Source organism: Trichechus manatus, unplaced genomic scaffold (genome assembly GCF_000243295.1).
Source record: "Trichechus manatus latirostris isolate Lorelei unplaced genomic scaffold, TriManLat1.0 scaffold00236, whole genome shotgun sequence".
Classification (NCBI taxonomy): Eukaryota; Metazoa; Chordata; class Mammalia; order Sirenia; family Trichechidae; genus Trichechus; species Trichechus manatus.
Window position 1 is genome coordinate 1,690,089 of NW_004444172.1, and position 13,407 is coordinate 1,703,495.

General features: G+C 38.5%; 1 protein-coding gene and 1 pseudogene across 1 annotated transcript; one reads left to right on the forward strand and one right to left on the reverse strand.

Moving 5' to 3' along the window:
• The first annotated feature begins 2,285 nt into the window (after nucleotides 1-2,285).
• On the forward strand, nucleotides 2,286-3,176 carry LOC101358369 (olfactory receptor 1013-like). Its single transcript, XM_004389239.2, has one exon. It carries the CDS (start codon nucleotides 2,289-2,291, stop codon nucleotides 3,174-3,176), a length of 888 nt encoding a protein of 295 aa, XP_004389296.1. The 5' UTR covers nucleotides 2,286-2,288.
• A 400-nt stretch (nucleotides 3,177-3,576) lies between these two features.
• LOC101358638 (olfactory receptor 1013-like) lies at nucleotides 3,577-4,517 on the reverse strand (annotated as a pseudogene).
• Between the last annotated feature and the right edge of the window lie 8,890 nt (nucleotides 4,518-13,407).

The following is a 13,407-nucleotide window of genomic DNA, read 5'->3' on the forward strand; positions in this document are numbered from 1 at the left end:
CTGCAAAATTCTCCTGGTGTTTTTAGGGTAAAATCACATCATTACAAGACCACTCAGAAAAGAGATTCTGTTGACTGCTTCTCTTTAGAATCAGGGTGGTCCACTCGCTCATTCATTTATTAATTCCTTCAGCAAATATTGATTATGTATCTGTCATACGCCAGACACTATTCTAGGCCCTATGGATATAGTAATGAAAAAAACAGACAAAAATCCCTCCTCTTATGGAGTTTATACCCTTGTTGTTGGTAGTTGCCATGTAGGCGATTCCAACTCATGATGCCCTGTGTACTGCAGAGTAGAACTGCTCCACAGGGTTTGCAAGGCTGTTACCTTTCAGTAGCAGATGGCCAGGCCTGTCTTCTGAGGTGCCTCGGGGTTTGTTTGAACCACCCGCCTTTCAGCTAATAGTGGAGCACTTAACTCTGTCTGCCTCGCAGGAAATCCATTTACACCCTACTGAGCTCCTATCTCCTCCTGACCCCAGTGACACAGTGGACCCGTGAAAAGGTGGATGGAGCACTATATCACTACAGAGAATTTGACCACTCAATGATTTTCTCCAGTTATCTGCTATTCTTTCACGTAGTTCCTAGAAGAATGTTATGAAGAGTTACACAGCAGTTTGCAAATTAGTGGAGATGTTGTTAACAAAGTAGTAAAATCCCTTAAGGAACATTTTTGAAATCTGTGTTCAGATTTTTGAGTGTCACAAAGATTGAAGCGCCTCCTGGCTGTTTAGTATCTAAGAGACAAAGATGAAAGATGTCCTACACTCATGGGACAGTTAAATACAAAGAAAAATGTCCCATTCCTTATACACAGTCTTGGTAAACGTTTGTGCATGTGAAGCTCTTTACAATAATGAATCTGAAATCTATTCCACTTTAAAAGTACACACCATGCATATTTTGTCAAGTTTTAATAAATACGATTTTTTCTAGATATACACTGACTGTGAAAATTAATAGATTTTAATTTGTTTTGTTAGGAATTTTACCAGGAAATATTCACTATTTCGGAAAAAAATGTTACTTATACACTAAGTGTATTTTGCAAGGTTTTAATATATACCAACTGGCTTAGGAATTCGAAATTGAGAAAAGATTGTCATTTTTTTTTTTTTAAGGGGGACTTTATCCAGAATTGTTCCACTTGTAAGAAAAATCATGTCACCAATGTAAATGCCAATTCTAATATTTGAATCCTGGATATATTCATAAGAATTCTACATATGTGTGTATCTGTAACATTAAGTATTCCAGTATTTACATATTTAAATTGACATTGCTTTAAATAATTCCTATATTATAATTATTACTATTTCATAATTATATAATAAACTGTTTTTCTTTTACCCAACTTTATATTAGACTTAGGATATTTCCTTACACATACATACATATGTTTGTAAGTAGGTTAAATGATCTATAGATTTCATTTCAGGAGTATAAAGAAGGCATTAAAAAATGTTTGTTACTGTAGAATAATGCTAAAAGCTAATGTTTGATACTGTAGAATAATGCTAAATTTCAGGCTTTTCAACCCCGAAAGACCCAAAATGACATCACATTTGATTTACTTGACATAATCAGATGGATGCCGTCGTTTATCTCCACTCTGAAATGTCACCTGGCTTCTCAATCGGGTCCTCACTCTTGGGTTTTATGATAATGGTACCAAAGGTGCCTCTGGGGTAGCTGAGGGGAAAACTTTCTCCATATCTGCAGAAGAGGCGAAGGTCATCATTCTGTAAACAGTGAGGACTTCCTACCTCTCATGGGATCTGAACAACTTGTCCATTTCAATCTGGGAAGTGAGAGAAGGGAGGGTTTCCCTGGGTGTTTAAATTCAGTTAACTCCTTTCCTTGTTTGTTTTTATCCTGTCATCCCATTTACCTTTTTAATAACATTTAAGATTATCTACAAATCTTTATATACTTGTTTAAAAAAATTATTATCTGTCCCTTCCTATAGAACAAAATCTCAATAACAAAAAAGGACACTATGCCTAGAACAGCATCTGGGGCTCAAAAAAAAAAAATTTTTTTTTTTAAAAGAATGACTAGACCCCCAGCAGCACTATGGCTGTACTGCATTTTACTGAAATGAATATATTGAGACTCAGAGAACTCCCACCACTTTCTCAAGTCAGGATTCCTGCTCAGAGCTCCTCATTCTAACACCTTTAGTCTTCACCACATCACATGTACCTGACAGATAGAATGCCTTCGTTTGATATGAGTTGAGGAAATTAAACTCCTTTTGTAGGTGAGGTTCCTTTAGCCATGGAAAAGGGCAATCACACTGTGACTGAGTACATTCTGGTGGGCTTCACAACAGACCCTGTGATGCAGTTGATCCTATTTGTGGTGTTCCTTAGCGTGTACTCTGTGACCCTCGTGGGAAATACCACTCTCAAGACGCTGATCTGTAATGACTCCCAGCTCTACACTCCCATGTATTTTTTCAATGGTAACCTGTCGTTCCTGGATTTCTGGTATCCCTCTGTCTACACCCCAAAGATCCTAGTGACCCGCATCTGTGAGGGTAAAAGCATCTCCTTTGCTGGCTGTGTAGCTCAGTTCTTTTTCTCTGCTGGACTGGGATATAGTGAGTGTTACTTGTTGGCTACCATGGCTTATGACCACTATGTGGCCATCTCCAACCCCTTGCTTTATGCTCAGGTCATATCAAAAAGACAGTGCATCTATTTGGTTATATATTCCTATACTGGAGGTTTTGTCAATGCAGTAATACTCACCAGCAACACATTCACATTAGATTTTTGTGATGACAATGTCTTTGACAACTTTTTCTGTGATGTCCGACCACTGGTGAAGTTGGCATGTGATGTGAAAGAGAGCTACCAGGCGGTGCTGTATTTCCTCATGGCTTCCAGTGTCATCACCCACATTGTGCTCATACTAGCCTCCTACCTCTTCATCATTGCTGCCATCTTGAAGATCCGCTCCACCCAGGGCCGCCTCAAAGCCTTCTTTACCTGCTCCTCCCACTTGATCTCTGTCACCTTATATTATGGCTCCATTCCCTACATCTACTCTCGCCCAAGCTCCAGCTATTCCCCTGAGAGGGACAAAATGGTTTCTACGTTTTATACTGTGGTCTTCCCCATGTTGAATCCCATGATCCACAGTCTGAGGAATAAGCATTGAATCCATCTAATCTGGACGATGATTCAACAACCAGCTGTATTATTCACATTATAGATTAAAATATTATGAACAGGGAACTTACCAAATTTCAAGTGGAAGTGAAAAATCAGCTTTTCTTTTAATCTTCTCAGAATCCCAGCAATTTAATGGACTCTGTTCTGAGATAGCAGAAAGCAGTTGTTCCAAAAGCCCCAGCCCCATCTGTGGAAAAAAAATACATTGAAATACATTAGCACATGACTTAAAAAAACAAATACAAACTGGTGCTTCAGCATTACCAATTATTTATTTTTTTTCTTTGCTGGCTTCTTTAATTTACTTCTAAGACTACAGTCTGATAACAATGATATGAAAATAATCTGTTAAAAAAAAAACAACAGTCATAGCTTACCAAGTATTTTTAGTTAAGAAAACTTTGCTCTAACATTTTCTTCAGGGCATCTTTCACATCTTTATTTCTTAAGCTATATAGATCAAGGGGTTCAACATTGGAATCACCACAGTATAGAATACTGACACCAATTTATCTCGTTCTAGGGCATAGCTAGTGCTTGGCTGGGAGTAAACGAAGAGAATGGAGCCATAGTACAAGGTGAATGCTGTCAGGTGAGAGCCACAAGTGGAGAAGGCCTTGAGGTGACCTTGGGCAGAGTGGATCTTCAATATGGCAGGAACGATGAAGAGGTAGGAGGCAAGAATGAGTATGGTGGACATAATGACGTTGGAGGCAAGTATGAAGTATAGCACAGCCTGGTAGCTCTCTTTCACAGCACATGCCAACTTCACAAGTGGAGGAAGATCACAGAAGAAATCATCAATGATATTGTTGCCACAGAAGCTCAGGGTAAATGTTTCACTGGTGATGATGGTTGAGTTAATAAAGCCACTAAGGTATGAAGCTGCAACATGACTGGTACGTAACCTTGGGGACATGGCTTGGGAATAAAACAGGGGATTGAAGATGGCCACCTAGCGGTCATAAGCCATGGCAGCTAACAGTTAACGCTTGCTACATGCCAGTCCAGCAGAGAAGAAGAACTGAGCTAGGCAGCCAGCAAATGAGATGCTTTTGTCCTCAGAGATGCAGGTCATTAGAATCTTGGGAGCATAGACAGAAGAATACCAGAGATCCAAGAACGACAGGTTCCCAGTGAAGAAATACATGGGTGTGTGGAGCTGTGAATCACCACAGATCAGCGAAATCAGAGTAATGTTCCCTAAGACACTGATGACATAAATAACGAGGAAGATGAAAAAGAGCACCCTCTGCAACCTAGAGTCAGCTGTAAACCCTGTAAGTATGAACTCCTTCACTTTGGTGAAATTTTTCTCTTCCATTGCCTTTGGGCTTTAGTGGTCCCTTTCTGTGAAAGGATTAATAAGTCATGAATTAAGGTATCAGCATACCCCGCCTCATAATTTGCCATTTTAATTAATGTAAACCAACTGATGCACATATATTATTCTTTGTGAGATGTGTTCCTACTGACCTGAGTGGTACTCCTTTTTGCATAGCTTGGAAACCAGTTCTACGACATGGTCTTAAGAGCTCAGTAATTACGTACCTAACATAGTGTGTATCACCTTATGTTTTTAACCTAAGTTTTCTCCCTTTTGGGGAATGTTTTGAATAGCTTACTCTTCTGATCTCACTTAGGGGTGACTGAAGACCATGTGAAGGACCTAAAAATGAAAGTTTGAAAGAATGCTCTGATAGCTTTTCATGTCTTTGAGTCCTTTGTCTTTTTCCAGAGAATTTCAAAGAGGAGTTTCATCTTATAATTCTAGCTGAATTTTGAAATATCTTTGGAAGTTCACTAAACTGTAATGTTCTTGATGGCAATAACCATATTACATTTATCTTTTTATCCCCAAAACCAAGCCCAAAGTTTGTCAGAGAGTAGAAATTCCATAATTGTTGGACAAAAGACTAGATTTACTTAGATAACTGGAATTTGAGACATAGTTACTTGTATGATCCCCAAATATACTCTAAAGAGAAGTGAAGATACTAGTTGAAGGATAATTATGTTCATAATGTTGGTTGCATTTTCTATAGAATTAAGAGTTTTTAAAAACTGGCTAAACAAATGGTTTTGGGGAGTTGTGGAACCTAGCCTCTGAAAGTGCTTAGAAGTAGAAGTAGGAGATTGGACTATAGCCCACAATGGGGGAAGTGCCACCTCAGCTTCTGTGTTACAGCCCAGAGGACCTCTGCTGCTACCTACCACAATCAAAGGAGAGCTAAATCACAGTTGTCAGGATTCTGGATTGGCAAATGATGTTAAATTTTTGCTAATAGGTCCATGACTTGAAAATCTCTTATGCTAGGGGAAAAAAATCTTACTCTGGCCATTATGCAAGGCCATGGACTTAAAATTGAGCTGGAAAAGTAAAAAACGTTCTCTAGGAACTTAATCTAGTTGATGAGAGACAATTTCTTTCCACCACGGTGGTTGTTGTTCTTAGCTGCCGTCAAGTCAAGTCACTAGAGTGGTAGAAATATATAATTTTCAATTTTTAAAACACGTTAATGCCATAATTGTCATTAAAGCAGAAGCTGTTCATAACAAACAAAAGAGGGTTGGAATAAGTCACATTCAATTCCCTTCGTATTTCAAAGTTGTCCATGCTAAGATCAGTTTTAAAAAAAAACATACCTCTGGAAACAGCTTAGGATCCAGAATAGAGACATAGGTTTGATCTCTGTTTAATTAAAATTATTCCCTACAGAACTCTACTTTCTGACCTGTCTTTCTTAGTTCAGTGGGACTTTAGGGATTCAAATAAGATCACATGTTATCAAGCACCTTAAACACGATGTTAAAACTGGGAATTGCATTCTCTAAAATTTCATAATTTCCTCATCTCAAATACTCCCTCAGATATACTTGCTTTAAATCCCCGAGATTTCCAAATATATACATAATATGACTTCCAGAGTTTTAAGTATTCCTTTCTTATTGTGGAGATTTTGCACAAGCTGGGAAATTGCTGAGTTTGTTTACAAAGATCAAATTGGGAATTAAAATTTCAAGAGACGATTCTCCTCTAGCCTCTCTTTTTCTCCTCTACAGTTATTAAAGTATAAAATAAATATAAGTATACTTAAAAAGCATTCAGGGTAGCTTACAATGAGACATAGCATATAGGTAAGTACCATATTTTAAGAAGAAGTGAAAAGCAAAAATAAGAACAGTACATGAAATGGAAGCAGAGATAAAACCTATACAAGATCACACACAAACTCCTATTCAGTGCTCTGGGTGGACCACAAATATGACTCAAAATTTCCACAGCCCACATATACAATTAGTCATGTCAGTAAGACCAAAAAAAAAAAAAGAAAAAAAAAACCCACAATCAAAAAACCAGGCAACATTACCATTCTTGACACTAACTTCAAAAATCATTTCTCCAGAGCTTCCTTATGAAGAGAATGAGGGAAATATAATACATGATATATTTAATAGTATTCTTATATGTGTAGATACAAAGGGTAGTTTTTTTGAACTACATTTATTTGCTATTACTTCATGGATTTAAAGCAAGCTACATTTCTTACTGAATTTGAGAAGCTTTCCCCTCACAAAACATCTCCTTTCCATCTATCAGATATCTTGCTTCACCAGGAAGCTTCTTTCAGAAGTAGCTGCCTCTGGTGTGGTCATGCAGAAAGGAGCTGACCTCTTAATGATTTCTCAGTTCCTCTCAAGGCTTAATGCACCTGTGTTCTGTGCAGTTTAGTTTGATACCTTAATCAGATACCTCTTGAATCATATATTAATGATGAACGTACAGTATTATCCCAGAGGGATATATAATTGCACTCTCTTCTCTCTCGAGGTTGTTTCTATGCCAGGAACAACCTAATATAGAAAATGAAGCATGTTGAAGTTATGAAAATATTGACCCATTTTAAGTTTTCTATAGTGACCTACTCTAAGGACTAATGCTGTCCCTGAATGATATCAGTAGAGACAGCAGTGTGCCGCAGCTGCAGCGGCTTTATGAAAATGACAGCGTCTCCCAAGTATACATCTAATTCCTTGCTTCACTAAAAGAGGAAATAAGGCCTCTTATTTGGACATTTGGGGATACTTTAATTTTCTTCATCAATTATTATTTGAAATAAAACCTTATTCTGTTTCATGAAGTATAATTATAATATGGATTTATTACATTAATAATTTTTTAATATTTTGTCCATATTGTGATTTATTGTCCTTTTTCCCCAGGCTAATTAAACACAATGCTTATTGGCATGAATATAAATAGTCATTTCATTAGAATTTCACCTGAAATCTAAAATTTCCCACATTACCTTAGAATACAAAGTGCCTTCTACTCGTTCCACAAGATTCTTCTTCCTGGTGGTAACAATACTGGGAGAACATATAAGCTCGAGCATCCCTATGGGATATGCTGCTAAAAGCAAAGAGAGTCTTCAAGTGCTATTCTCATGCCAAGTGACCAATTACAACACTCATTTATCTTTCTGGAAGGATATGGGGAGAGATCATCATGAATATAATTGGTTCAATTAACCCGAAAACTCTTCTGATTTGTGAGTTTCATGTATGCATTTGAGATTAAAAAAAAAACAGAAAGGACTAACCTAAGAGAATAGTCTGCAGACAGTAGATGCTTAAGAATTATTTACAGCTCATAATAATTACAATAATAATTGCAATGATAATGAAAATACTATAGAATAAGAATCATGAAACATGTTGACAACCATTTAATAAAACTGATTCATTTTACAAGCAGTGAAATTGAGACAGAAAACTGAATGGTTAGCCCAAAGTCCTATAGTTAGGGTAAATTTTATCCTACATTGGACCATAAGTATATTTACTCATCAAAACAAATTAGGCAGGTGAAAAGAGCAGGGCCAGACAGCACAGGGACTGTGTAGTCCATGTTACAGATTTTAGAATACAGTTTAAGTTCAATGGGGAGCCATTGAAAAGTTTTAATCAGATGCACGATTTGGTCAAACAAAATTTGAATTAAAAAAAAAAAAGACCTCTCTTTCCAATGTGAAAAACAGAAATGTGAAGACAGATGACTATTAGAGCAACCCAAGAGGGGGCTGATGGTGCTTGGACTTGATTAATAGCAATGGATTTGGTGAGAAATAGATGGATCTGAGCTATTTGGAAAGTAATATATACAGAAGTTGATTATGAGAGCTTTCAATCACCAAATACCCTTGAAACTTTCTTGCCTGTGGAATTAGCCCTTTTTCCTATATTACATGGAAATAGTTGTACTGTCGCTCAAAAAAATAAATGAATAAAAAGAAACGAACATTTTAATGAGTTTGTCTGAGACAGTTGACTTGCAAGGGATGCCAGTGCCTTCTCCGTCTCAACTCCCAATACTCCTCTCTGCTTCCAGGCCCAAAGAAGAGTTAGATCCAATCACAGCCCAGATGAACAAAGCAGACACAGTCCTTGTCCTTGTGCTACTTAGAGTCTAATGAAAGCAATTGCCTAGTGTGATTGTGAGAGCTGACATAACTCACCCAAGACCATGAAGAGAGTTAATGGTAGAGCAGAATGATCAGCTCTCCTTGCAATGTGCCTTGTTTGTCTTATGTTCTTTAGCTCTTAGTCCTCCATCCTCTTTTTCACCTGAATGGCTTTCTCTACCTTTACTAGAGCAGGAGTTACTAATTTTGAGTCCCTTGATCACTAGGGAGTATATAGATAGGCTTGAAAGGGGTCCAAGATTCCCACTGAAAATGTGACATGTGAATTCTGTTACTATGCATATGTTTCCAAGAAGGCCCATAGCTTCTTTCGGATTCTTAGTAGGGTCCATGGTTAACAGCCTTTGGGCTACAGGCTTCAGATACGTATGCCTTCCTCAAAATAAAAGCTTTCTAGAGTAATGCTAGGCTATTTATAGGTCAGAATCGACTCGACGGCAACACATTTTTGCTTTTAGAGTAATGCTGACACTTCCTACAATGGATTCTACCAAAGGAATTTGAGAGAAAAAAGAGAAAGTGGAAAAAATTTCGTTTATATTTCCAGAGAATTTTGATCTTCTAGACTCGGTTGCTGAAAATAGTTGTCAGCCAAACATTAAAACCATTTTTAATTTTATTATTCTGAAAATAACCAAAGAGGAGGAAAACAATATTTAAATAGTATGAAACATTGTAAAAGAAAGGGAGTCAATAAGTCTATACTGATATTTTATTGTAGACATTGTCAGAAAAAGGAGAAGACCCTCCTGAATGAAGGATTACTAGTTTTCACAAGAATTTCAATAATAGTCATTATGACTCAAAGTGTGAAATAATAGTATCAATGCACACAAATATTCTGGGACAATAATTTATTCTTTTATTTATAATTAAAAAAAAGAAAAAATCCTTCTCTCCAGGAGCTTACCCTCTACTAAGTGGCATAAACAGGCTAGATGCTCACCAAGCCCATCTAGTATTTCTAGGCACACAGGAAGACTACATTTCCCAGCATCCTTTGTATTGAAGCCAAGGCCATGAGATTACATTCTGGCCAATGGGATATGAGGAGAAGTGAGGAGGAATCATTTCTGTTTCTGGCCATAACATTCCATACAGAATTTTTTCCAAACCGTGGTGGCCATATATTGGATCTGAGGGCATCAAAAATTGGAAGGAAACTGATCTTGAAGTCACTAGTTAGAGGAAAGATGAAACTTCCCAAGAACTTGACCTATAACATGATCTATCCCAATTAAAGTAGTTTTGGTCATTCGTTTAAAATCAAACGTGTGTGTGTGTGTGTGTGTGTGTGTGTCCTCCATCCAACTAGGATTGCCATTAGTTAAAAAAAAAAAATCAAAAACAAAGAAAAACGTAGTCCCTACCCTCAAGGTAAGAAGCCCTGGTGGCATGGCAGTTAAGTTCTCTGCTGATAACTGAAATGTAAGTTCAAACCCACTAGCTGCTCCTTGGGATAAATTTGTGGCAGTCGGCTTCTGTAAAGATTACAGCCTTAGAAATCCTATAGGGCAGTTCTACTCTGTCCTGTAGGACCACTATGAGTTGGAATCAACTCCACAGCAATAGGTACCCTCAAGGTGGTTCAGTGGTAGAACTCTCGCCTTCCATGCTGGAGACTCAGATTCCATTCAGCACAAGTGCACCTCATGCACAACCACCATCCATCTCTCTGTGGAGGCTTGCATGTCGCTGTGATGCGGAATAGGTTTCAGTGGAGATTTTAGACTAAGACAAACTAGGAAGAAAAGCCTGGCAATCTACTTCAGAAAATCAGCCAATGAAAATCCTATGGCTCACAGCTACTCAGGCAGCCTTTTGTTCTTATCCATGGGGTTGCCATGAGTTAGGGGGCCAACTAGATGGCAGCGAACAAAAGAACCCTCAGGAAGGGAACCTAGTCCTAGGTAAAAGATTGTAATAGCAAGGAAGCTATTACAGCATAACCTTTTTAGACAAATGTAAATTTAAAAACTCTGTTAAAAGGAGATTATCTCGTAGCAAAGGAGTTGAATTTGATCACTATAGGGTCGCTATGAGTCGGAACGGACTCGACAGCAAAGGATTCGGTTTTTGTTCAGTTTAGATGTGGAGTAGAAAGCTAGCGTCTTTCATCATTTTTTCTACGCACTTTTGCATCTTGTGGTGGGTAAAAGCAATGACACGTGTTTAGTGTACCCATTCAAGTGATCCATAAGCAAGCACTTCCTATGAGCCAGGCTCTGTTGCTCTAAATATTTTTATAAATTTCAATTCCTTCAAAGCATCCATGACCGAAAATCCCTGCTTTGTAATACTTACTATGCTATAAAATGTGTATGTATTTGTGATTGAAACATTGTTTTCTCCCTAAACTCTAAAACCCATTGCCAGTGAGTGCATTCCACCTCACAATGACCCTTTGGGACAGAGTGGAACTGCCCCATAGAGTTTCCAGGGAGTGGCTGATGGATTTGAACTGCCGACCTTTTAGTTAGCAGGACTACATCCCTAAACTCTAAGCCCCCTGAAAGCCAGCTCCATATCTATTTTTGTTCACCAGTATACTCTATCCCAGCCCAAGTATAGCCCCCTGTATAGCACCTAGCATAGTATCATTGATTGGATTCTGACTCAGCAACCCGATGTGACAGAGTAGAACTGTCTCATAGAGTTTTCTTGGCTGTAATCTTTACAGAAGCAGATGGCCAGATCTTTCTCCCGTGGAGCCGCTGTGTGAGTTTCGACCACCAACCTTTCAGTTAAGTTAGCAACCGAATGCTTCACCATTGTGCCACCAGAGCCCCTTCCTAGCACAGTAGCACTTGATAAATATTTGTTCAGTTAATTATTTCAAAATCATCTCAAAGTGAGCTTTTTTTTTAAATACTGAAAAAAAGCAAGACAGAGTACAACATCATTCCATTTTCCTGGGTATGTATATTTAATGGAGCCCTGGTGATGCAGTGATTAAGTGCTTGGCTGCTAACTGAAAGGTCTGCAGTTTGAACCCACCAGTCGCTCTGTGGGAGAAAAAATGTGGCAGTCTGCTTCCGTAAAGATTGTTGTTTTTGTTGCTAGGTGCAGTCAAAATGGTTCTGACTCATAGCAATCTTATGTACAACAGAATGGAACACTGCCAGTCCTGTGCCATGATCACAACCATTGTTATGCTTGAGCCCATCGTTGCAGCCACTGTGTCAACCCACCTCACTGAGGGTCTTCCTCTTTTTCGCTGCCTTTCTACTTTACCAAGTGTCTTAGTTATCTAGTGCTGCTGTAAAAGAAATACCACAAGTGGATGGTTTTAACAAAAAGAAGTTTATTTCCTTAAAGTAGGCTAAAAGTCCAAATTCAGGGTGTCAGCTCCAGGGGAAGGCTTTCTCTGTCTCGGCCTTCTCATCAGTGTTCCCTCAGACTAGGAGCTTCTCCGCACAGAGACCCCGGGTCCAAAAGACACCCTCTGCTCCTGGCACTGCTTTCTTGGTGGTATGAGGTCCCCAATTCTCTGCTTGCTTCTCTTTCCTTTTATCTCTTGTAAGGTAAAAGGTGGTGCAGGCCACACCCTAGGGAAATTCCCTTTACATTGGATCAGAGATGTGACCTGGGTAAGGGTGGTGTTACAATCCCACCCTAATCCTCTTTAACATAAAATTACATCACAAAATGGAGGCCAACCACACAATTCTGGGAATCATGGCCCAGCCAAACTGATACACACATTATTGGGGGGACATAATTCAAACCATGACACCAAGCATGATGTCCTTCTCCAGGGACTGCTCCCTCCTGATAATATGTACAAGGTACGTGAGATGAAGTCTCAAAATCCTTATTTCTAAGGAGTATTCAGGCTGTACTTTTTCCAAGGCAGATTTGTTCATTCTTCTGGCAGTCCATGGTATATTCAATATTTTTCACCAATACCACAATTCAAAGGCACCAATTCTTCTTTGGTCTTCCTTATTCATTGTCCAGCTTTCAAATGCGTATGAGGCTATAGAAAATACCATGGGTTGGGACAGACACACCTTAGTCCTCAAAGTGACATCTTCGTTTTTTAACATTTTAAATAGGTCTTTGGCAGCAGATTTGCCCAATGCACTATGTCGTTTGATTTCTTGACTGCTGCTTCCATGGACGTTGATTGTGGATCCAAGTACAAGTAAAATGAAATCATTGACAACTTCAAACATTTCTCAGTTTATCATAATGTTGCTTGTTGGTCCAGTTGTGAGGATTTTTGTTTTCTTTATATTGAGGTAGAATCCACACTGAAGGCTGTAGTCTTTGATCTTCATCAGTAAGTGCTTCAAGTCCTCTTCACTTTCAGCAAGCAAGGTTGTGTCGTCTACATAATACGGGTTGTTAATGCATCTTCCTCCAATCTTTATGCCCCTTTCTTCTTCATATAGTTCAGCTTCTCAGATTATTTACTCAGCATACAGATTGAATAAGTATGGTGAAAAGATACAACCTTGATGCACACCTTTCCTGACTTTAAACCACACACTATCCCCTTGTTCTGTTCAATCAAATACCTCTTGATCTATGCAGAAATTCCACATGAGCACAATTAAGTGTTCTGGAATTCTCATTCTTCAAAGTGTTACCCATAATTTGTTAGGGTTAACAGAGTTGAATGCCTTTGCACAGTCAATAAAACACAGGTAAACATCTTTCTGGGATTCTCTGCTTTCAGCCAAGATCCATCTGACATCAGCAATGCTATCCCTCTTTCCAAGCCCG